This window comes from Sander vitreus, chromosome 6 (genome assembly GCF_031162955.1).
Source record: "Sander vitreus isolate 19-12246 chromosome 6, sanVit1, whole genome shotgun sequence".
In the NCBI taxonomy this organism is placed as follows: domain Eukaryota; kingdom Metazoa; phylum Chordata; class Actinopteri; order Perciformes; family Percidae; genus Sander; species Sander vitreus.
Genome location: NC_135860.1, coordinates 23,173,410 through 23,196,491, shown reverse-complemented (window position 1 = coordinate 23,196,491; position 23,082 = coordinate 23,173,410). Strand labels below are relative to the sequence as shown.

Below are 23,082 nucleotides of genomic sequence, written 5' to 3'. Positions count from 1 at the left end.
TATTATAAAAAATTTTTAAAAAAAAAGTCCATTTAGGTATAGTTGTAGCAGGATGGGGCTTTTGCTGTTACTTGTTTTCAACTCAGAATGTTGAGAAAAAAAGAGCAGTGGGAGTGCCCAGTAACATCCTTGGAGCAAACCACAGGCATGAAACACTTCTACCTTATATTAGCTTTAGTTGGATTTGTCAGGTCTGACCACTGCCACTGGTTGCTGGTTCCCACTAGTCTGTGTAGCACTTTCTATCACAAGACTAGGTTTCTGTCATACAATGCAGTCCTTGTGTCTCAGACTTCCTGCTTGTTGACAGAACGGTTCACCACATTGAAACCACGAATCTGTGCCTAAATATTGGGCAGACTGGATTATTCCTTTTGTATCTTATATTTATCTTATGCTGCTTTTTTTTCACACGTGTCAAATGACTGTTAAAGAGTCCATTTAGTCAGATGTGTTCATTTCCTTGTGACTCAGCTGACGCTTGGCCTTATGCCTTGACTGCAACATTTGACCACAATGACTCTGCCAATGATAAGCGTGTATGATCTGGATTGGCTGGTGGGGGCCGAGGGTATTTCACCACAATGCAGCTGTCATAATAGTTAGTTATTATTCATATCTGATCTTACACAAAAGTGTGTGTGTGTGTGTGTGTGTGTGTGTAAAACTGAAGTTGGCTAGATTAGCAGGTCCAAATTAGCTGCTTGAAAACAACCTACCCCAAGGAAGAGACTGTGGTTGTAATCAAAGAGCATGTTTAGTCAGCCACTCCCTCGGACAAACAAACGGTAGTCACTAAAAACTGCCATTACCATTTATACTATTATTTTCCTCATTATTAATTAAAAAAAAAAATTCTCCATATAACTAAAATGTCAGTTCTCACATCACGGCATATACTGTACTGGCATTTGAGGGTGCACAAGTTGACACATGGCTGTCACAGAACAGTGTAACATTTCCTTTCTCTCCCCCAGGTGTCTGCCCCTGTGGATTACAGTAACCCTCCTACTGTCAAGAACCACAACGAGGTCCTGCGCTGCTTCAGCTTACTAGGTACTAAAGCTTTGTTTGTGTGTATCTATATGTGAAATTTGCTCTTTTTTGCCACTAAATGAAATTATGCTAATTGTGAAGATGGTTGTGTAAGAGAGTCTGTGGTGAAGAAGTTAATAGCTGAATGTTGTCCAACAGCATCAGGCCTTTTTATATGTTCTAGTTCTATGGAGTCACAAGAACGGTAATTAGATCATCCATTAGTGTGCCACACTCAGAGATAATCACATTAACTGTGGCAGGTGGACTACTTCTCTCCCCTTCTCTTTTGTCCCGCTTGTCTTTCCTGTGGTTTGCCCTTCATTTTCTGCAATTCTGTGACTATTTTTAATATCATTCTCCCTTCTGTCTTCTCCACTCCTCTCCCTCCAGCGAACTCCTTCCCAGACCGACTGGTCATGTTTGTTCTTCAGAAGTTGGAGAACAGTAATGAGCGAAGCAGGATGGGCTCCCTGGCTGTCCTTCGTCACCTCATCAACTCCAGCAGTGAGAAAATGCACTAAGTGACACATGCACCCCCCTACTCATCCTATACACACTGAATCTATTTATATCTGTCTAATCTAATATCTGTTACTCCACACGCATCACTGACTTTATTATAAGTCCTTTGGTGTGCCACCAACTGCGGAACGGCTGCAGATCAACTCCGCTGCGTGTCGGCTCTGTGCTCCGCTGTCCTTCAATACCCACCAGGTCCGGATTTGTTGCGGAACAGCTACGGCCATGACTGACAGCTGAAGTCACGAGGACCCACGAGGCGAGAGCGAATTCACGTATGATCGCGCAATATAACAGGACGTAGTTTCTATAAACAGAACCACAAAGACAACAACAGTTTGTTTCCATCCAGAGGAGTAGAGGGGAAACAACTCTGTGCTGACCTGCTGAAATATGATCCGCCGTGAGCACGGTGTATTTTATTTTGATTAACCGGATGTTTTATTTTGTTTCTGTGCTCGACTTCCTGTCCCGCACAATCTGCCCTGTGCTAAATTGCTGCGGAGCTTACCGGCATCCGGCAAAAATAGAAGCTCTGCGTATCTGCTCCGGAGGGCTGCGGATCGCCGGAGCTGGGACGGAGCCGGAATGCAGCCGGAACGCAGTCAGTGCAAATACACACATTGACTTGACATATTGACTCCGCCGCCATTCCGGAGCGGATCCGCAGCCGTTCTGCAGTTGGTGGAAATTGCAGGTTAGTCATTTTGTGTGTGTGTGTGTGTGTGTGTGTGTGTGTGTGTGTGTGTGTGTGTGTGTGTGTGTGTGTGTGTGTGTGTGTGTGTGTGTGTGTGTGTGTGTGTGTGTGTGTGTGTGTGTGTGTGTGTGTGTGTGTGTGTGTGTGTGTGTGTGTGTGTTGCAGCTTCCACAATGGAGAGTAAGAAGCTGCTGATTCTGGCCAGCATCAGACAACCAATGGCTGACCACGGCAACAAGGTAACGCGTACTTTATGTAGACTCACAGAGTCTCTAATCTCTGTAAGTTTTTCTCTTAAACATTTTTAACAGTTTAGTTCAACTGAATAAGTGTTTTGTTCTGATAATCATGACATTGTGTCTCACACTGTCTGACTCTGTGTCCCAGGTCAAGAAGCGCGTGGTCCAGGTGATCAGTGCGATGGCTCATCACGGCTACCTGGAGTTAGAGGGAGGGGAGCTACTGGTTCGATTCATCGTTCAACACTGTGCCTTACCTGACACATATCAGGTACAACCTTGTTGTTTGTGTCAAAGTTATTTCTCATAACCAGTTATTCATGTATTTATATCTTTGCTTATGTGGCTTGGGGGATTACGGTACTGTAGCTTGAGTGGTAGTTTTTATTACTTAATGAATCTTCCAGAAAGAGAATTACTGCTCAACTAATTTCAAGAATTTGCCATCTCATGTTTAACAAGGCTTATAAATGGAAAAGAAAATTAAGAAAACAATTGAAGACATGCATACTTGTACATCCATAAGGTCAATGGACAATATACAAATATACAATATATATATAATATACACACCAACCAATAAGTTATCAGTGCAACTAGATGTTGTGCACAGGTGTTGTGCATCTGCTGAGGCTGAAAGTAGAAGACAGAACTTTGCACTACATGAGAACATCTGAGCGGGTAGAGTAGAATATCCAACACGTGTTTATTTGTGATTGTGTCTCCAGCGAGTCCAGAAGCCCACAGATCCAGAGGAGGTGACTAACGAGGCACTGAGGACGATGTGTGACAACACCCTTCATCTCCTCACCACCACTGTTGGACGACTAGCTGATGTACATGCACTATCTACTTGTCTACCCATTTGTCTGATCTGTTGTAGGGCTGGCCTATTACTCAAATGTTATTTTCAATTACGATTTTTGCTTCCAGCAATTATGAAAACAAGATGATCAAGATAAAACCATTGTAGCGCTGCATTCCGTTTCACCCTTTTCCTTTACAGCGGTGCGCTTTTGCACATTTTTGCTGAGTTACTAACTTGAATATGTTGAATAAAGTTTACCAAAATATATATATATATATATATATATATATATATATATATATATATATATATATATATATATATATATATATATATATATAAAATATAGTTTTCAGTAGGTTGTTGTAGTGCACTAATGTTACAACACAGTTGATCTTATTTCAATTGTTTTTATCTCACTTATTTTTACTTTTTTTTTTAAATTTTTTATTTGATTCTCATTTTAATTATATTTAAAGTTAAATAAATGCGTGGTGTTTCCAAAGTCAATGAGTAATTGTGTTTAATAATCGTGATCTCAATATTGACCAAAATCATCCGAATTATGATTTTTGCCATAATGCTGTAATCTGTTGAGGACTGATTCATCGATGTTCCCAAAATCATTTAACTGCTGATGTTGTTGCAGATGTTTCTTTCACTGCAGTTGCATGTTTATGAAGCTTTAGCTTTATAATGAATCCGTTGGGATTAGATTTATGTCCGTTAATAGCAGTTGTTGTCCATGTGTTAGACAGATGAACATTGTTCAGAAACGTAATGTGTGTATTTTGTTGTTTGTAGGTGCTATGGCCCAAGCTGCTGTACTATCTGACTCCTTCACAGTACAGCAATGCCACCACTCCTCTGTGTAAGAGTCTGATAGTGCTGGGCAACAAAAAGAAAAATAACCAGGAGCCCAGCTTCAACATAGACTTTACACAGGAAGGTAAGAGAAATATTTACTGACCAGCTGCATCTCTGTGAATGTTATCCATGTTAGATATACTAAGTCAGTCATGAAGAGCAGGTTTGAGTTATGGAAAAGATCACAAATGAATCATTAAGCATTGAACTTTGCTATTTGCTACCATTCTTATTATTTTGTGTGATCCATATCAAGCTAAATGTGTCTTATCTCTCTTCCAGTCAATCTGCCCTCTCCTCAAACACTAATGGTCAGACTGCTGGTAAGTAAATCCAACTCTATAACACACTTTTCAAACTGGTGACTTCATGTGAAGCCAAAGTTAATCACAGGCCACTGTGCTAAAAGCATTGGCTAAACTGCATTCCTTTTGTGTCTCTAGTATAGAACAAAGGCTCACTGAACATCCAGTCTAAAAACTGGCAGGAGAAACCGATTGTAATTAACTACATAATGAATTGCAGCGCCTGGTTTTAGACAAATTATTTAATCTTCCCTTTAATGTTTCAGCCACAAACTGACTTCTATTATTATTATTATTATTCATGTTTAGAGCTGCTCTTACTGCATATTCACCATGTAGCAGGGATGAAACGAGTAACACTATAATCCTACTCAAGTGTTACAGTTTACTTGTTTCAAAAAGTTTGTGTACATTTGTTTGTTCCTTGGTTTGTCTTGGTGTGTTCCAGGTAAATGCAGCGTTCCCGTTCAGTAGCAGAGGTCATGGAGCTCCGTCCCTGTCGCTCCTTCTAATTCTCAGCATCAACATCCACCCCAATACAGAGATACTCTGGGAGAAAGAGATACCTCCTCTGCTTTCGATGCTAGAGGGTATGGAAATCTTTTCTATTTATTTATTTATATGAAATAATAACTTTGGAGGAAGCCTCACGTGCCTGTAGTGACACCAGAGCACTATTTGTAGGCTGCATGCTGTATTGGGTCATTTTTCCTTTTCATTCCTCATGTACTGTAGTCTGACTGTGCGTTGTTATTTCCAGAGTCAACTGCAGAGACCCTGGATAAGATGCACTGGGATGAAAAGTTGTTGAAGGTGTGTTTGTCTACTGTATATGGGAATATTATCTCATTCACATCATAACATGTCTGTGTTTTTTTTATTTTTTTTTATTTTTCCATCCAATGTTAGACTAATAATTCCCAATTTATTTTGCATTAGTGGTTTAATTGTTTTTATTGATACAGAAATATTCAAGTCTGAGTTGATTTAGTGAAATATCTTGTATATGCTTGTCTTCAGCTCTTGTCTAAAACACTGGCTACTATTGATGATGACAAGTGGGTGTGTCAGTTGGCAGTTGAGGCAACAACATACCTCTCCACATATAACAACGCCTTAGAGGAGAAGGTAAGTGCTTTAAACAGCTTTTTCACCCAAAAATTGTTTGAGTTTGTCCAGTGACATTAAATGAATGAGTTGCTAAGCCCGAACAGCAAGCCTAATTTAGAGCTTCACGTTGGTTATAATTCAACTCAAAAGGCGGACTGTGTTGAACAGTGGTTCTCATCCTTTGGGGCTTATGACCTCCATAAACCGAGCCATGCCTCCTCGTGACCTAACAGCCACAGAATGTGTACACAGAGAGGTGAACAGTTACATCCACCGGCACCAAAGGGTGCAGTGTAGATACTTTATGCTGTTTATTTAACAATAGTAAGTAAAGAATCTTGACAAATGTTGACAATAATTAAGTGATTGTAAAACTGGACAGTACAAATGGTATTTCTGCAACCTAAACGTATTTTCATGACACCCTGATGTGATCTTGCAACAATGAGGAGGGTACCCAACCTGTAGGATAAGAACCATTGATGAGGAACATAGACAGTAAAACAGTATCTAGTACAGTAAAGTACATGTTAAGGAGAAACTCAGGAGAGCAGCACAATTCATTTCACATATGTGAAGAAGGTTCGGGAGACCTTGATGAATTACATAGGAGCATTTAATGAACTCTCAATTGAGGAGACCATTAAGCAGGCAGTACCGTATAACCACAATGTGTTATTGTGCAGTGCCGTCCCAACTCTCTGAAGTTCCTGTCCTCCGGAAGGTGTATTTAAACTCATGCTGGAGACGTTACATTTAGTTAAACCTTGAACAAAGATATTGCAGGCGCCGTTAACACAGATAGTACATTCTGTGGCTGGCCCACCAACCTCCAAAAAGAGAGAGCCCTGAGACAAAACATTCCCTTATCATGTAGCTGCCTACGTAGAACCTCTGAATGTGTAGATATACATGAAGAGGTTTGGTTGTTAGAGACTGGCCCAATATTCTCGTCCCCTGACCTCTGACCTATGAATGACCTGATGTGGTCATGTAAGCTTTCCCTTAGTCTCATCATACCGCAACAGGGTGTTTCTGGAAATTCCACCACAGTACATACATGCCATTAATATAATTAGCATTTTTCACTCTCTCTAGAGTTTCCTCTATCGATGTGTAGGAGTGACTCTCCAACAGTGTTTCAATAAGGAGTTGGCTAAGAAACAGCTGCAGGAAATCCTCCTCACAGCACGACACAACGATGCCATTGAAAGAGAGGTACCGAAAGATGGCATATGATGATTTTTTTTGTCTGGTGTTGTGGTCTTTCAATGATTGGTGTTGTGTGTTTCACACCTGGATAGGTAAAATATCTAGCTTATGGTTTCTGTCATCTGTATCTATCAGGGAGTTGCGATGAGCGTTGGTCTGTGTGCCAACAGCCACTTAGAGGGAACTTTGGCCAAGCTGGAAGAGTTCGGCAAGTCAGACGCCTTCAAGAAGTCCCCAAGCATCTTCAACCTTCTCAAAGTACAAGGAACTTTTATGAAATATCACCAATTAAGATCTGGTTCTCTTACTATTGATGTTTTCAAAAAAATCTTCCGTTGTCTGTCTTTATCTTGCCTTTCTTTAGGAACGCAATGATGTTGAGGTGGAGAAGGTGAAAAGCACATTAATCTTATGTTATGGTCAAGTGGCTCTAAACGCACCTCCAGAAAAGATACTGACCCGCATTGATCAAGACATCCTTCGCTGCATCAGTAAACACTTCAATACCAAGGTAATGTAAATACTAAGGTAACATGATATAATCATATTTTAATAATAATTTGCATATATAAAAAGAATACACGGGATAATAAGTACAAACAAGAGTTGCGGGATGTAATAAAAGCTATGTTATGTAAATATGATGAACGGGACTAATTACAATGCAAAACTATTCCAGTTAGAGTTACAATATTTTTCTGTATTCCACCTAAACTTCCAACTGGATATTGTACCATGTATGATTTCAGCCTACTCAGTGCTCGACTATGGTTGCTAGTGGCAGCTAATTTTAAGCCTTTTCATTAATGTTAGTTCAGTGTATTTTCCCAACATTGCCGTGAAATGGACCCTCTGATGTCTGTCAGCTTGTTCATTTAAAACGGGGCTAAATTTAAGCCACCACTGACCTATTTACTTTGTGTGGGTGTGTGACAGCAACTGGGAGTAACTGGTGAAAACGTTGAGGTAAACACTCATTGTGAATGGTCATTCTTGACTGACTCAGCATCATATTTAACACATAGGGCCCTATCTTGCACCCAGCGCAGCGCGGCGTAAAGCCCGACAGAAGTGTCTTTGCTATTGTAAGACCGTCCAGTGCCCACGTCGTTTTAAAAAGGAAATGCACCTGCGCCAGTCTTTGCGCCCATGGGCGTGCTGGTCTTACAGGGGGGTGTGTTCAGGTGAATTCTTGGCGTATTGCTATCTTGAGGCAGTGGGAAGTGATCGCGCCATTGATCAACAAAAACCTAAAGTCAATAGCGCAGCATTTCATTGTTATTTTAACAGCGCATTAGTAAAATGCGCCTAGGCTTATGCACAGCGCACGCACACTATGCTTGTTACAAGCACACAGGGAAGTGCAGCAGCACACAAACATGCAAAATATTACTAATAAAAATATTACAGTGCAAATCCACCATCATAATAGCAATGCGCCAAGGTACGGCTTCACGCCGTGCGCTTAGATCGTTAAAATAGGGCCCATATAGTATAGTATGTTTTCGTGGCAGCAATGACAAGCGCACGGTGCACAGGTGGGAAGAGTGGCACAAACAGGTGGGAGGTTCAAGCAAGGTGAGTGTTGGTATTTTGGTCTCTCAGAAACACTTCTGTTTCTTGCGCAATGTCTTCCTGGTGCCACTTTGGGGATTTTATCAACCAAGCGGAGAGTAACAATACTGAGTAAATGTAGTCTTGCAGGTAAGACGGCTGTATTTGTATGTGCACTCATGACTTTATCACCTCTATTTCATACAGGTTCTGGGGATTAAAGTAGAGACAAAGGTATTGTCACAGGAATACAGGGGCTGTCTCTCGGTTTTCTTTGCTAGTTAACTTTTCCTCCCTTTTATCTTGCTCTCCTCTTCTTTGTATTTTTCCAACTTTTCTGCATACTTGTGGTGATATGCACTAAAATCTTTACTGAAAGTCTTCAATCCAAGAAAACACAGCTTGTTACAATAAAGCAACTACTTTTTCTTTTTTACTTTGCTGTATTTTAGTTATATTTTACAGTGGTGGAGCGCTCGATGTCTTGAAGGCATTCATTAATGATCCATTACTAAAATGTATTCATTGTGGTGGTGGAGCATGTTTGATTTTGAAAATGTAGTTTAGTTTATGGACTGCAGGTATGCAGTATTTTACTATTAATACCAACTAGACCAACTGGGGTCACGATGAAAGCTGCTGTTGTGCAGTTCGTTGAGTAGAAATCAAGACCTAATGTTGCAAGTTGACAATACTATAAGTGTGCCTCTTGTTATAAGTGGAATTGCTCTACCTCAGTAAAATGTAGCTTTATGTGATACACCACCAAAAGTTAGCCCATGTAGGCTTGAAAAGTGGCTGTTTAAAAGATTGTCATTTCCACATTGATTGAGAACCGTGGCTGTGATCAGCTTGAATTGAATCCGTTACAATGGATTTTAGTCATGAGCAGTTTTCAGCAGGGAAAAGGATCAAAACCTCTTTCACAGCCACCTGTGAAGCCTGGGTGTTTGATATGCTGAGCTATATTTAGGGTGGATTATCACTTTATTGCAGTAATGTAAAACCAGTGACGTGGTTACTAGATGGTGTTTCCAACCTTGCATCTAAAGTCTTATGAGCCTCAGGGCCAGATGTACGTACATTTGCAAATGTAGCGTTATCAGCGCCATGGCCAACCCGCAGAAAGCGCACGCACATCAGCTTACATCGTATTTACCAAACCTGCAGTTCATCGGGTAATCGGCGCCTTTCTCCGCCAACTACACCGTAAATTGCGCTGTAGCAAAACGTTAAGTACTGGTGCTATGATACGGCTGAGTGCAGACTGCGATATTCCCACTGCTGATGCTATGACTGTTTGAAATGATCCTGATGCCAATATTTGTAATATAGCGAGGAGTTTAACAACTGCTAGAATGGAATGTGAACGCTGAGTCGGAGATTCAATGTCATCTTTGATTTCTTCCAGTAACTATAATATTGCATGGCTGCTTAATCTGTAACGCTTAATGATTTTGTGTTCACTCAACTGAAAAAGTGTGATCCTTGTGACAAAAATCTTTTCAGCTCGTCTCCTTGGTCTCCGTCTTGCTCGGATTACTGCTGCCATTTCACCAGGAGGCATATACGAGGAAACCCGCTTGCAGCTGGTTTACACCTGCTTTTAAGAGGCGGGGAATTTTCACCGCAAAATAGAGGCACGCTTTCACGGGCAGTTTTTGTACATACCGCGGAATACATAATTAGGCGCACTTTACGCTTCCCCCTCCCATCTCTTTATGGGAAACTCCCACTTTCCCCTTCACCCTCCCGTGAATGCATATGCATGACACGGAAAAGCGCAATTTGCCCTTTTCAGTGCCCCTCAACAGGCAGTCTGCGCTTTTACCTCAGTGCGGCCTGTTTGTACATACCTCGCCATGCTTTTACGCGCACGTTGCCAAACAAATACACCTGAAGTGGGCGCAGAAGCGTTCGTACATCTGGCCCTCTGGGTTTTCCTCTGGCAATTACTGAACCCAAATATAATGCAAAGAATGTTCAAGATGTCTTTTGAATGACCTACATTACTAGCAACATGCCTACTACAGTTCATTACTTCAGCCATCTTGTTAATTTTATAGTTTCCATATTTGGCTCTTTTCATAAAGCTGGTTTACAACCATGCTGCATTATGTACAGAGTGGTAAGCTGTTAGCATGACTAACTGGTTTTTGTTTGATGCAAATAGTTTGGCAAACATACTATACACTGCCACTAGCTGCATTCGCTTCAAGTGAAATCAGTAGATCCCATTAAGTAAGACCTTCCCTTTTAGATCCATCTCCCTGTGTGACACATGAGGTTGTCTTATTCTCTTTTTTCTTTCATTACTTAATGGTGGATTGTTCTTCAAATGCTCGCCAATGACTTGCGCTTTGTGTAAAAGGGCTTTTGTAATTTCTTGCTATATCTTAACAACTCTTCGTGTGTCTTCTTAGACCAGAGCCTGCGGGTGGTTTGCTGTTCAACTAATCTCTAATCACACAACTTAATTTCAAATTTCTCTCCATCCATAGGCATGGAGGATCAATCTACAATATCGCTTTTGGATTGATTTGAATGATTGATGGACTGAGTGGATTGATTGCTTCATTGTTATATTGCTGGAATGATTTTGGACAGTGTTTGCTTATGCTCAGTCGCTTGCAGTTGGACTTGTTTGCATTCTTGACAATTTGGAAAATGCAATTATCTAATTTTTTTATATTTAGCCTCTTGACCTGAATCTTTTTTTCACTTATTCCGTTTGCCCGTCTTGTGCTTGTTGTGTTGTTGTGTATTTTGTCGACGTGTATTCATGTGTCTTTCCTCATTTCAGGACCTGACTATGAAACTCAGTTTGATCCAGAGTGTTGGGCTCATAGCCAGAGCCATCAGTGAGTGTGTGAAGAAACAAGGCTTTGTCTTCTCTCGCAAACAGGAGCTCATTACTGTTATGCTGGTCAGTAGTCAGTCATTTCAGTTTGGTAGAACAAGTCGTACATGTTTAATTGCTGATACAACAATGTTTTTCTGATCTCTCTCTTCCTGTTGTTCCATCTACCCTGGTCAGGATTTTATCAAGGCAGAAGCAGCTGATTCATTGAGGACTCCAGTACGCCATCTTGTGATGACCACCTGTGCCAACCTAATGTATCCTTCATCTTCAATGAATCTGTTTATCACACAGGTTCACACAAAAGCGTGGTATCCCTGCGTTCTTGCACCGGAGTTTCTGTCATTTCCCAGTGTTTTATCTTTGACCGTTAGTGCTTCAGGCCTCTGGAACCTGCGCTGAGTGAGAATGAGAGCTTTGACTTGCTAAAGGTGTGTGTGAACAGTGTGTTCTCTCTGCCTCCTGAGACACACTCTCCAGAGAAAACTAAAGAAGAGGAGACACTGGACCCCAAGCAGAGAAAGGTGAAGTACAGCAGACAGTAGTGTGCACACACATACGGTATTGGTGCTACTTACAAATTTGCAGTGTATTAGACTTGTGCTATCACAAATTTGTAAGGCTCACAACTACCTGGTATTAACTTCTAACTACTCTTGTGTGTAGAGGTGCACAAACCTTTGATACATGCAAACTTCATAAACTATTTTTTTGAAGGCTGTCATGTTGTCAAAGTAACTAATAAATATGTACAGGCATTGTACAAAGACACAATGGCTGCACTGCAGGATCTGCTGAAAAGTGTGCTGGCCAAGGATCCCACACCTGATGGCCTGCAGAGTGTCTTCAAGGTAAAGTGTGGTGTTTCAGGGTACTCAACCCTTCTCACCTTTCAGCTAAACATAGTATCAGTACCAGATATGTGTATCATTGCATTAGTCTGTTTTCTAATTGTACATTTAAAAAAACTGAGTAGTTAATACTGTGGCTACAAATGACGGCAGATCATGTCATCACATAAAGCAAATCCTTATTACTAATATTTTGGAACATCAAGAATCAATTTCTACTTAGATGATTGCTTTATTTAGCATATTTCACTATAGCTTAAAAAAAACAGTACCTTCAAACATTTTAAACCAACAACTTCTCTGACATGATGTGTATTATTGTCCTGTGCAGCACATTGAATCATGGTTGAGCTCCGGCCAGGACCACGAGAGAGAGAGAGCTGTCACAGCTACTGCTCACATGCTGACTTACTACCTGGATAACCTGACTGTCAAGGTACACACACACACACACTTCCATGTTTGTTTTGTGGGTTGTGGATTTCTGACAACGTAACTTTCGTGAAAGCACCACAGATGGTAGTTTTTAATAATGGTCCTGTAGTGATGGGACAACCGACTCTTTACAGGAGTCGGTTCAACCGGACGGTCGTTGGTTGGCCTACCGAGTTAATAGATACGGTCACCGGTTCGTGTGCCCTCGGTGGCGGGGGGGGTTTACTTCCCCTGCCAGGAACCAAGACACCGCTTGATTACATTAGACTCGAGCGGTTGCGGTTACTTTAGGTCTCGACATACTATACACTCATACTGACCGACACTAGACTCACACACTGGCCACGGTTACATTCGGTAGCCTGGTGCGCGATCTCCTCGTGACAGTCTAACTACCACGTAGCAACATTCACTTCTAACATTTAACTTAACATAACTACCAAGATAACATTACGCGTATTTGTTTGTGACGTACTTCTCCATCGATAATGTGTGAATTGCCATGAACACAATCATCTAAGATGCTCCAGAAACGAGGCTTGGTTAATAACTCAAACTTGCCGAGAACCAAGACACCGCTTGATAGACTCGAGTGGCCGGTTGCACAGTTACATTCGGTCTCGTTCAGTAGCCTGGTGCGTGGTCTAGGTAGCTCATTTCCTGATTGATTCTACCACCACCATTTCAGTGGAGGCGCTAATGAGCTAGATTACTACACACACAGTAGCAGAAGAATACCAGCTACACACAACGGCACAAATGAGGTAAAAGAAAACAGGAGTGAGTCGGTTCATTGACGTATGGCACTCGATTTTCCCGGTTCAGGGACACGAGTCGGGTTAATTAACCAGCTCTTCAGTCAGTTCGTCAACACTATGGTCCTGATATATAATTCTTGTAACTCATTCAAATTTAAATGGTGTTCCAAAAGTATTATATATATTCATTTTTATAAGCCATTGAAGGCCACTAAAGGATCACGTCTGTGCTGATGTGTTTTTGTCTTTACCTGATGGAACGAAAATGTTGTGCCGTTGCTTTCTTTCATCTCTGTGCATCTTTATGCAGAACATGGTGTCTTTCCATAACCTTGGAGCTCTGCTGGGTCGACTGACTCCACGATGTTCTGACCCTCACCCTACTGTACGCACTGCAGCCATGGACTGTATATACTCACTGCTTTACATACAGCTACGCTATGAAGGTACAGAGACACAAAGCCTCAAACTTTTACCTTTGTCAGTCACTTAATAACTATTAAAGGGACTGTACTTGAAATACAAAAAAAAGGCATTGCCTCCACACAGCTCTCACAGACCTCTCCCAAACACGTGAAATACCTTTATTTTTTTCACGGCCACATGCACGAGCTGCCATATTTTTTCCTGCTGCTATGTTTATGTCCTGAATGTCGAGTACGGCCCCTTTAAAATAGTATAAAATATTTCTCACTCAACCTACATCGTGTTTGTAAATCGTGCTGTTTTGACTCTTTGTAGGTTTCGCTCTAAATTATAAGGATGAAGGTGTGGACAGTCTGTTGCTTCTAAAAGACCGACTAGATAAGCCTGACCACACTGTTCTCTACAAGACCTGCTCCGACCTTACCAAGGTACGCTTGTACCACTCAGCAAGGCTGTCTTACAAATTCTGTTACTATTACATGTATTGAATCACCACGGTAGATTATTGTACTCCTTAGTATGGCTCTTAATGACAAACTGTTGTTTTGCCTTTATTCTGCTTAACTCTGTCCACTGTAATATTGGCATACATAAAATATTGTTACTCTCTTTTTAATGTTTGTGGGCAAAGTCGTAAACCATAGAGTAAAACTGTGTAATTGCGTCTCTTCCTGTGTGTGTCAGGTGATGAGTAAGCGTCTGCCTCAGCAACAGCTGACGACATTGGTGTTCATGTTGTTTGAGGGGCTGGTGGACAGTCAGGCAAACTGCTGCAGAGCCTCATCTGTCATCCTAAATACTCTGCTGAAGAACAGAGGAGGAGGACTACAAGAGCTGGTACACACACACACACACACACACACACACACACACATATACAGACTCTCACACAGCCCTTTGTTGCAACTGCTGATTAATTAAATTATTATAAACACATCTGCTGTACTGGAATACCAAGCACAGTGCTTGTTTGTATGTCAGGTCCCAGAGATGCTGGAGGTGCTACATGTGCGAATGCAGAGCATCACAGAGGAGCAGGTACGAACAGACATCAGTATGACAGTATTCAGCATAGATATTTAGTATTCAATAGTTTGTTTTTGTTATTCCTTTTATGTTTTAAATAACCAAGAATCACAGACTTGAGTCACCCTTTTATGGTGTTTTTTGCAGTAATGATCTGCTCCCTGTTTCATTGTACCTGTGTTTAGGTGAGAGTGGCAGTGGGACAGACGGTACTAATCCTGGCTTCTCAGCATCTACAGACTGTTATCAATACACTAGTTAACCAACCACTTCCTTATGACAGGTATATATACAAAACTTATAAATTACATCAGCATGGCCTCAAAATGTTTCACTCATTAAATTGGATTGCCTAATTCTTTAGATTATCTTTTTGTTTTTTCCGCAGGACAAAGAATTTTTCACAGCTCTTAGAGCAAAGAGTTTCTTTTTTTTTCCCAATGAAAAAAACAAACACTTAAACATTAAAATGTTCTGCCTCTCTGTCCAGCTGGACCAGTGAGATGTGGATGGCCTTAGGAGCAGATGCCATCGTAGCCAATCAGATCATTGAGATGGTGATGGAGAAGCTTCTCATCATGGCGCCCTACGTAGACCAGAGGGAGTCAATGATCAGAGGAGGGACAACAAAGGTGGCCACCAATCAGCCACTGGCTGTAAGTCACAAACCCTCAGACATGTCACTGAGTACACTGTATGTAGTAAGTTTTAGATTCTAAAATTCATACATGATTGCTTTCATTTCAACTTACACAATTCACACTAATATAATGAATGAATGAATGAAATAAATACGATAACAGAAATATTATCAGAACCAAGACAAATTAACAATGTTTTAAAACAACAATATTATTATAATAATAATAATAATAATAATAATAATAATAATAATAAAGCAAATCATTAAAAAAACTGATTAAAACGTATATGCTAAGTCCCCGACCACTTTTTCACATTCTGTTTATTACATCCAAACAGAGCTGTAAACCTGCTGCATTCGGCCCAATGTTTTGGTGGGCCTGGGTCGGGTTCATTTTCTAAACCTTTGTTCCTTACTTATACATCATCCACAGGATCAATTACGCACGAGTTTGCACACCCGACACTGTTTTTTCCTGGGGAGATGGATCCGTGCGTCTCGCCTTGCTGTGCATCATGGTGGTTTGAGCCTCAGCAACTGACTCACAGAGACAATCGCATTTTTCCGTGCCAAACATCTATGGTGTATTAGCGGATATAATTATGTTTATAACCTATGTCGGATTGCAGGGACCCGGGTTCCATTCAGCCCAAGATTATTTGTTCTGTGAGATGGGTCAATCCTAAGCAGGATAGATAAGCACATAAGATGCTGCATCCAAACTAGTTTAATGGTAGCCAAGCAGATTTATTTTTTTATTTTTAAGAGGATGGAGGAATGAAGGGGTGCCTTCAATACACAAGTGGGTTTGTGAGATGGCTAGGGTGGCTGCGTTTGAAAATAATACATACAATTTGCCAGATTGGATGTCTACTCGGGAAAATGAGGAAGGTACTTACAAATTGTATGTTTTGTGTGTTTTTAAAAAATAAATAAAAAATTGTTAATCACAAAAAAAGAAACCAATGCCATTAATGGTTGTAAGGTCAGTTGTATGTCCTCTGGCAAGGTACTGTTGTTGAATTTGGTGTTTTTACTACTGATTATTAGTCATTATCTTAACGTATACAATGTCTGCAGAGCAGCAGCTTTAGTCCAACAGTCTGTCTGTTCCTACACATTATGTGTTCAGGGATAGTATTGGGAGTAGGTCACCTGCATTTTGATAGTGCTTAGGGCCCACTACACAGTCACTGTAGGGACACTCATAAAATGGAAGAAAATGGACTTAAAGCACAAAAATCTTTGGATGGCGCTTACATGGCCAGTTAAGACAGCTGGATTCACTAAAATAGAAGCGACACAGCACTCTTCTTCAGCTAGTTTCTGCACTGGGCAGCAGCAGCTCCACACCAAACAGAAACTGCAGAAGAGAATGATTCTAACTTGTTAATGTTGTCCATCTGTTCTTTGTTTCCAGATGACATGTGGTCTGAAAGAACTGTTATTAAATGGCCAGAGTCAGGAGCCGGCAGTCAGTCTGTTTCCTCAGCTCTTCTCCTGTCTCACTGTCAGACTGGGAGCAAGTGTCGGGGTCTCGGCACCGAAGGACAACAACACTAAGCACACTGCCGCTGTCCATGTAGCAGGGTGGGCATCTTTTGTTTCTTTATAGCTATTGAAATCTAAATGGGTTTGCTAAATAAATGTTTTAATTTCAGGTGTATCTGTGTTGGCTAACAATTTGGTGTAATGTTTTATAGGGTAGCAGCTGAAGCTCTGCGAATCTTGTTAGCACGAGCCCAGTTAGATGAGGTGATGAAAAGACTGGATGAAGATAAAGCCTGGGATGCAATGAAGGAACTGAATACACACGTTACTGGAATTACACTACTGGCAAGGTGCGTACACACACTAACCTGGGTGGGTTCAGTCTGAGATCGCTGTCAGAAACCTACACCAGATAAATGCTAGTAGAGTACTGTCCAGTAAAATTGTAGACTGTGTAAATGTGGGTATGTTTTTCCTGTCTAAAGGGCCATGGCTAAGCATGCTGGTCCCAGGTTGCCCGCCATTGTGGAGTGTCTGTGTCCGTCCTTGAACAACATTTACGAAAGCCAGAGAATCACCGTCACTGCTTTCTTTTCTGAGGTGATACACAATTAAAATGTGTGTGTGTTTGTGTGTAACATTTTAAGTTACATTGTGTATAAAAACAAAACGATAATCAGATGGTGAAAGAATATCCGCTCAGTTTTTATTGACCAGCAGATACACAGAGAACATAAATAACCTGATATATTTTGTTTCTCTCTCATTTACTGAGTCCAGCTCTTAAACCATCATGTGGTGACGGAGCTGATGTTGATAGATGTGCTAATGAACAACATGATGGAGAGGATATCAGATCCCTGTTGCACTGTCCGCATGTTGGCTGTGCGGGGGCTCGGCAATATAGCCGTGGGATCACCGGAAAAGGTACAACACTCTCTCACACACACACACACACACACACACACACAAGAGCACAGATCTGTGCTACCAAATGGAAACTAGCTGTTACTGACAGATGCCATTTTTGTGGAATCCTTGCTACAAACCTTTCCATCTCTTCCTCTTTCTAACTATCACTTTTGTCTCCCACCAGGTGAATAAATATGCCAAGGAGCTGCTGGCAGCCATGAGTTCAGGCATGGAGGAGAAAGACGATCCAGGTAAATTGACAGCGGAGTCATTTTTCCATTACGTTGAAAAAAGTAAAGTTACTGTAATCTGTAGTCTGGCTTTCATGATTGATCGCAGTGATTCCTAAAGCTTAAAGTCTAGTGGTTTAGGTTTTTCATTTCATTCACCACATCACTCATGTTTATCTAACAACATTTCTCATCCCGTATTGGTTGTTAGTAGAAAATGCTATTGTTCATTTCTGGCCTCTGGTCTTTCTGCAGGTAAACTGATTGCCCTTGAAGCCATGTCAGGTCTTTCCAAAGTTCTCCTTTATTTGGACAAGAAGAACGTCCACTTATTAGTGGTCTATATCTTCATGAAGATTAAACCATTCTTGGAAAGTGTAAGTTTCCCTTAGATCTTTCAGCATGTCGTATGTATGATGTTATATATTGTATGAAAACTCTCAGAATAATCAGAAATATCCAAACTTATTTAGCGATTTCAGCGTTGACCCTGAATTTAACCTACAGGATTTAGGGTCTTTTAATTATTCCAGAGCTGATGTCTGTTAGTGTTCTGTAGCTCTGTTCAGCCTTGTGAGAAGATGGAGTTGTTTTTAAAACACATACAGACACATATAACACTAACAGCACCTTTTTGGCTCTGTGCTCATCCAGGAGAATGATGAGATCCGCTGTGCTTCCATCCATCTGATGGGGAACCTGTCCAAGTTTGGCTCAGGAGAGCCAGTGTTCAAAGACCAGATCCACAATGTTCTGGTCAGTCTGCTGTTACACCTGGTTGACCCAAACCCACAGGTGGTCAAGGTACAGTAGGAAATGAGCATCCACACACAAACTTAAAAAAAAAACACATTATTTCTTAAATAAATAAATCTTAAAATCTTCTTTTTTTCCATCTGTCTAGGCGTGCAAGTATTCAATGCGAGTGTGTGCTCCTGTGGTGGGATCGGAGCAGATCACAGCCATGTTTCAGAACCACCTTCTCGATGACAAGAGCTTGCACTATGGAGAGTTCATCAATGACCTCACCAAGTACCTGGTGAGCCACACACAGTCAAGCATAAGCATGGCTGAATAAGAGGCATTCTGCAACTTCTTCTGAAGTATGAAATGTATTCAGATGGTTCTTTGTGAAGGGTGTTGGATTTAGATGCAGGTTTTCTATTGCCATTTTCCTAAACAATTGAGAAACAATGCTATGGATATCTGGAAAAAAGAATCAGAACTAGTTAGTACATTTTCTGGTTTCAACACAAAGTGTATTTTAGGGTCAATCACACAGATTCTTTGCAAAGTCAGAATAGATGATATTGTTGAACTACATAAAAGAGGGTTAGGTTTGATAAGTGCGTGTTTTGTGGTTCATAGATTCAGGACTTTCCAGGCATGCTGAACTTCTATCACATCTCAGTCATCCAGTTCTTCAAGAGCCACTGGGCTGAAGTCAGAGCAGGAGCCGCCATGTTTATCGGTATGACTGCAACACTCTGACTTTGCTCCACGCCGTGAACATTAGTGTCTAAAACTTCTAGAACGTGTGTGTGTGTGTGTGTGTAGGGTTTCTGCTGGGGAATCTTCCAGAGGAGCATTTCTCCCACCTCAACATGGGCACCATCACTAAAGGTGATTCACTGCACAACCTTTTCTTTATTTAAATGAAAAATAATTATGTTTGTCTTCTGGTATTGACTGTGTTTGTGTGTTCATCCTCAGGTTTAGTGATGCTGCTCCAAGATCCAGATCCTGTGGTGAGAGTGAAGGCTGCTGAGGCCATGGGACGTTTCCACTGACCGACACAAAGACAAAGCCCTCATACACATCTGTATCTCCTTTAGACACAAGTGATAGGTTGCCACTACATAGAGAACAGGAATATTTATAATTGTGCCCGCAATTTAAAAAAACATCTAGAGCCCACCATTTAAATGTGCAAACATTAGAACCGTACTTAAATAACGCAACTGCAGCCTTCATTAATATCAAAACATGGACCAAAGTAGACTCAAATGTGGCGCCAGGAGCCAAACTGTCAGATTTACCAATGTTACGAAAATCATATAAAATGAACACTGATAATACTTATTCAATCGCACAAATGCACATATATTTAGCCGTTAGCAGCTTTTTTAAGCTTCTTTTGACACTTAACTATGGTACTTAAAAGAAAATGTTAATTCTTAGCTATATTTTAGTGACCAAAGACTGTGTAGCTCTGTACAGATGGACGTTGTCTGCAGTGTTGAGCGTTCCGTTAGTGACACCAGTTATTATGTGTTCTGTCAATGAAATGTATCGTGCATAAAGACCTTTCCAATCCAAAGGTTAAAGACACAGTTGAACTTGAGTAAAAGTTTTTTTTTTTTTTTTTTTTAGAATGAATATAGTTTCTTCAAATATTATGTGAAGAAGTTAACAGTAAGGCACATTTAAAGTGCATGACAACCGTTCCGCATGACTTGGAGCTGAAGTGTGTGTGTGTGTTTCATAGTGTTGTTTGTGGATGTTTGTTTTAGTTTCAGACTATCTTTTAAGATAAGAGAGAAGTTCTAATGAAGTGGGCTTGGTTTTAGTGTCCTGAAGACCCTCCCTCTGATTAACATGGTATCCTCCTTTTCACAAATCAGCTCTGAGCTTTATCCCCGCCCATCCTTATGTAGAACCAATAAAACATTATAGGTCAGTTAAATGCATGTTACCATGAGTAAATTCAAGTGAAGTGTGTAATAGAACTGCTAAAAAGGCTGAATGCACAAAAGCTACAGCAGGACTTGTGTGTGTGTGTGTGTCTGTGTCTGTGTGTCTGTGTCTGTGTGTGTGTGTGTGTGTGTGTGTGTGTGTGTGTGTGTGTGTGTGTGTGTGTGTGTGTGTGTGTGTGTGTGTGTGTGTGTGTGTGTGTGTGTGTGTGTCTGTGTCTGTGTGTCTGTGTCTGTGTGTGTGTGTGTAAGATGCAACTGAAAGAAAACCAGATGGTCTCATCTTTGTGTCCAGTCATCTAGCTGACTTTGTCCAATAAGCCAGCAATAACCAGTCTGTAACTGCTTATACTTTTTAGTTTTACAAAATATCTCTAACAGCAGGACTCATGCTTACTAATGGTCCTGCTTTGGACAGTAGCTCACATGTGAACTGGCTTGTTCAGAACAGAGTAAAGACAGTTAAACCATCCACTTAATTATTATTATTTTTAATCCCATGGACAAATTGGTGCAAAGCTCACCTCTGTTTCTAAGCCATAATGACGCCGTTTATAAATCACTGCCACCTCTAAATGTCCACACACAGTGTGGACACTTCCTGGTGTAACTATACTTTCTTTCTTTGACCACTGTCTGTTTAATCTGCACACAGTTCAAGATTCAATTTCACATTATGGGTCACACAAGCATTATATGTATACGAACATTTATTACCACAATAACGTTGCCAGGCAGCCATTGTAAACACACCAGCCAAATGACAGTTTTTAATGTGGTGACCCTGTTTTTTTAAGTCCTCACTATTTAATGTATTTCTGAGAAGGGTTCACATTATTTTGTGTTTTTAGTCGGGCTAAAATTACAGACCTAACTCTTCAACAACTGAACCAGCCAGTTCCAGTCAATCAAACCATTACTGTTGTGTTGTTAGGAAGAACAGACCAGTGTAGCCATGCTGAAAACAGTTTGTGCCAAATGTTCGTTGATCACATATAATAGTACCATAGAGATGCTGTAAATGATTTTCTCTCTTTCTCACTTTAAATGCACTTAATGTTGTTTCCATGTCATTCCATTAAATGTTTGAGTTTGTACAGTTTTAAGCACCAGTTGTTGGTTTGCAGGACTCTTACTATCATGTAAATAGAGTGTTGTATTATGTAAGGATGTATGTACATGTACATTTTATATCTCCAAATGCCAACAAGGAGGGATGCAAAATAATCCATTATTCATCTTAATTTAAATTCATCTGGTGACCGCAAATGTCTAATACAGAGTCAGGTAAAAGCAGTACATAGTTTGTTCTGGAATAAATGGTTATATGTATGTCTACCTTAAATATTTCCGTTGCACTTTTAAGCTCCGTCATGTAGTCCCTGATTTTAAGAACTGAAAGGCAAACAAGGAGCTGAACCTGTTTTTTTTGTTGTGTTTTTTTATTATTTTTATTTTTTATCTTCCTTAATTTCACGAGACACAAATCACGTGGAGAACATTTGTATGTCTTTGCCCATAGATAACTGAGAGCTGCTATAGTTTTCTTTTGTGCTTGTTTCAACAAACAAATGTTTTCCCTAATGTTAGAATTTTTGTGTGTAAAAAAAAAAAAAAACTTTCATGCTGTAAATGTCTCAATCAAATTAAAAAGGCTGCTGCTGGATCCGGATCCGTTGTATTAGATGTTCTACAAACAGGGACTCGTGGCTTCTAGCACTTTCTAACACTATGGCTTGGTTTAGGGTGAATGGTAATTAGTAATGCGTTTTAAAAGCTGTTGTGAATTTTATACCACTGATATGATTTTGTTCATGTCATCTACCTGTTTTTTTACAAGTTGAAGGTATGTCCCAGTATGTATGACACATGGCTCCATGTGTGAATGCGCACCATTTGTTACTGGACCACAAGAGAGAGTGGATGATGGCAATCAATTGTATTTAAAATGAAGAAATAAACATCCATCAAAAATATAACCATTATTTGTATTTCTTTGGTTAGCAAAATTAAATGTCTGACATACGTGTACTTTTCTGTGTCCATATGGGTGCAGTGAAAAGCAAGGTATTGTGATCATGCAATGATGGTGCTTTTTTTTTTTTAAAAAGGTCACAGTGTTCCTGTATTTACCTCAGGTGCAGTTTGTCTTCATGCAACAACAGAATAGATTAGACATATCTTAATTTAAACATAAAGGCATAATAATGAGTCAAACAACACTCCAAATGTAATTGCAGCATATACCCCTCACTTCTCTTTGTCTTACTGTAAGTTCTATGTCTGCTCTTTCATCATGATCTCTACCTGATGTAAATGTCCAGTATACCAAAGCTCTGTAATAGTCATGTTTTGGGAATTTATTTTGTGATTAGCTGGGTATCAATTTGGTCATAAGAGATTGGTCT

General features: G+C 40.4%; 1 protein-coding gene across 2 annotated transcripts in view; it reads left to right on the top strand.

Moving 5' to 3' along the window:
- mroh1 (maestro heat-like repeat family member 1) overlaps positions 1-22,653 on the top strand; it is a 31,795-nt gene extending 9,142 nt beyond the window's left edge. Inside the window, exons 10-45 of one of the 2 annotated variants that reach the window (XM_078253492.1) lie at positions 978-1,056; positions 1,429-1,542; positions 2,420-2,493; positions 2,642-2,764; positions 3,222-3,329; positions 4,106-4,250; positions 4,451-4,491; positions 4,922-5,063; positions 5,234-5,286; positions 5,494-5,601; positions 6,682-6,801; positions 6,931-7,053; positions 7,160-7,306; positions 8,557-8,583; positions 11,153-11,275; positions 11,387-11,466; positions 11,592-11,733; positions 11,965-12,060; positions 12,392-12,496; positions 13,564-13,699; positions 13,995-14,107; positions 14,364-14,516; positions 14,661-14,717; positions 14,891-14,988; positions 15,196-15,361; positions 16,769-16,938; positions 17,052-17,189; positions 17,325-17,439; positions 17,620-17,766; positions 17,936-18,002; positions 18,237-18,358; positions 18,636-18,785; positions 18,886-19,020; positions 19,350-19,452; positions 19,539-19,604; positions 19,695-22,653. In XM_078253492.1, the coding sequence (XP_078109618.1) occupies positions 978-1,056; positions 1,429-1,542; positions 2,420-2,493; positions 2,642-2,764; positions 3,222-3,329; positions 4,106-4,250; positions 4,451-4,491; positions 4,922-5,063; positions 5,234-5,286; positions 5,494-5,601; positions 6,682-6,801; positions 6,931-7,053; positions 7,160-7,306; positions 8,557-8,583; positions 11,153-11,275; positions 11,387-11,466; positions 11,592-11,733; positions 11,965-12,060; positions 12,392-12,496; positions 13,564-13,699; positions 13,995-14,107; positions 14,364-14,516; positions 14,661-14,717; positions 14,891-14,988; positions 15,196-15,361; positions 16,769-16,938; positions 17,052-17,189; positions 17,325-17,439; positions 17,620-17,766; positions 17,936-18,002; positions 18,237-18,358; positions 18,636-18,785; positions 18,886-19,020; positions 19,350-19,452; positions 19,539-19,604; positions 19,695-19,771 (3,963 nt within the window). In that variant the 3' untranslated portion in view covers positions 19,772-22,653. The remainder of the gene's footprint in view (positions 1-977; positions 1,057-1,428; positions 1,543-2,419; positions 2,494-2,641; positions 2,765-3,221; positions 3,330-4,105; positions 4,251-4,450; positions 4,492-4,921; positions 5,064-5,233; positions 5,287-5,493; positions 5,602-6,681; positions 6,802-6,930; positions 7,054-7,159; positions 7,307-8,556; positions 8,584-11,152; positions 11,276-11,386; positions 11,467-11,591; positions 11,734-11,964; positions 12,061-12,391; positions 12,497-13,563; positions 13,700-13,994; positions 14,108-14,363; positions 14,517-14,660; positions 14,718-14,890; positions 14,989-15,195; positions 15,362-16,768; positions 16,939-17,051; positions 17,190-17,324; positions 17,440-17,619; positions 17,767-17,935; positions 18,003-18,236; positions 18,359-18,635; positions 18,786-18,885; positions 19,021-19,349; positions 19,453-19,538; positions 19,605-19,694) is intronic. The other variant, XM_078253493.1, reaches the window with a different exon arrangement.
- The last annotated feature ends 429 nt before the right edge of the window (positions 22,654-23,082 follow it).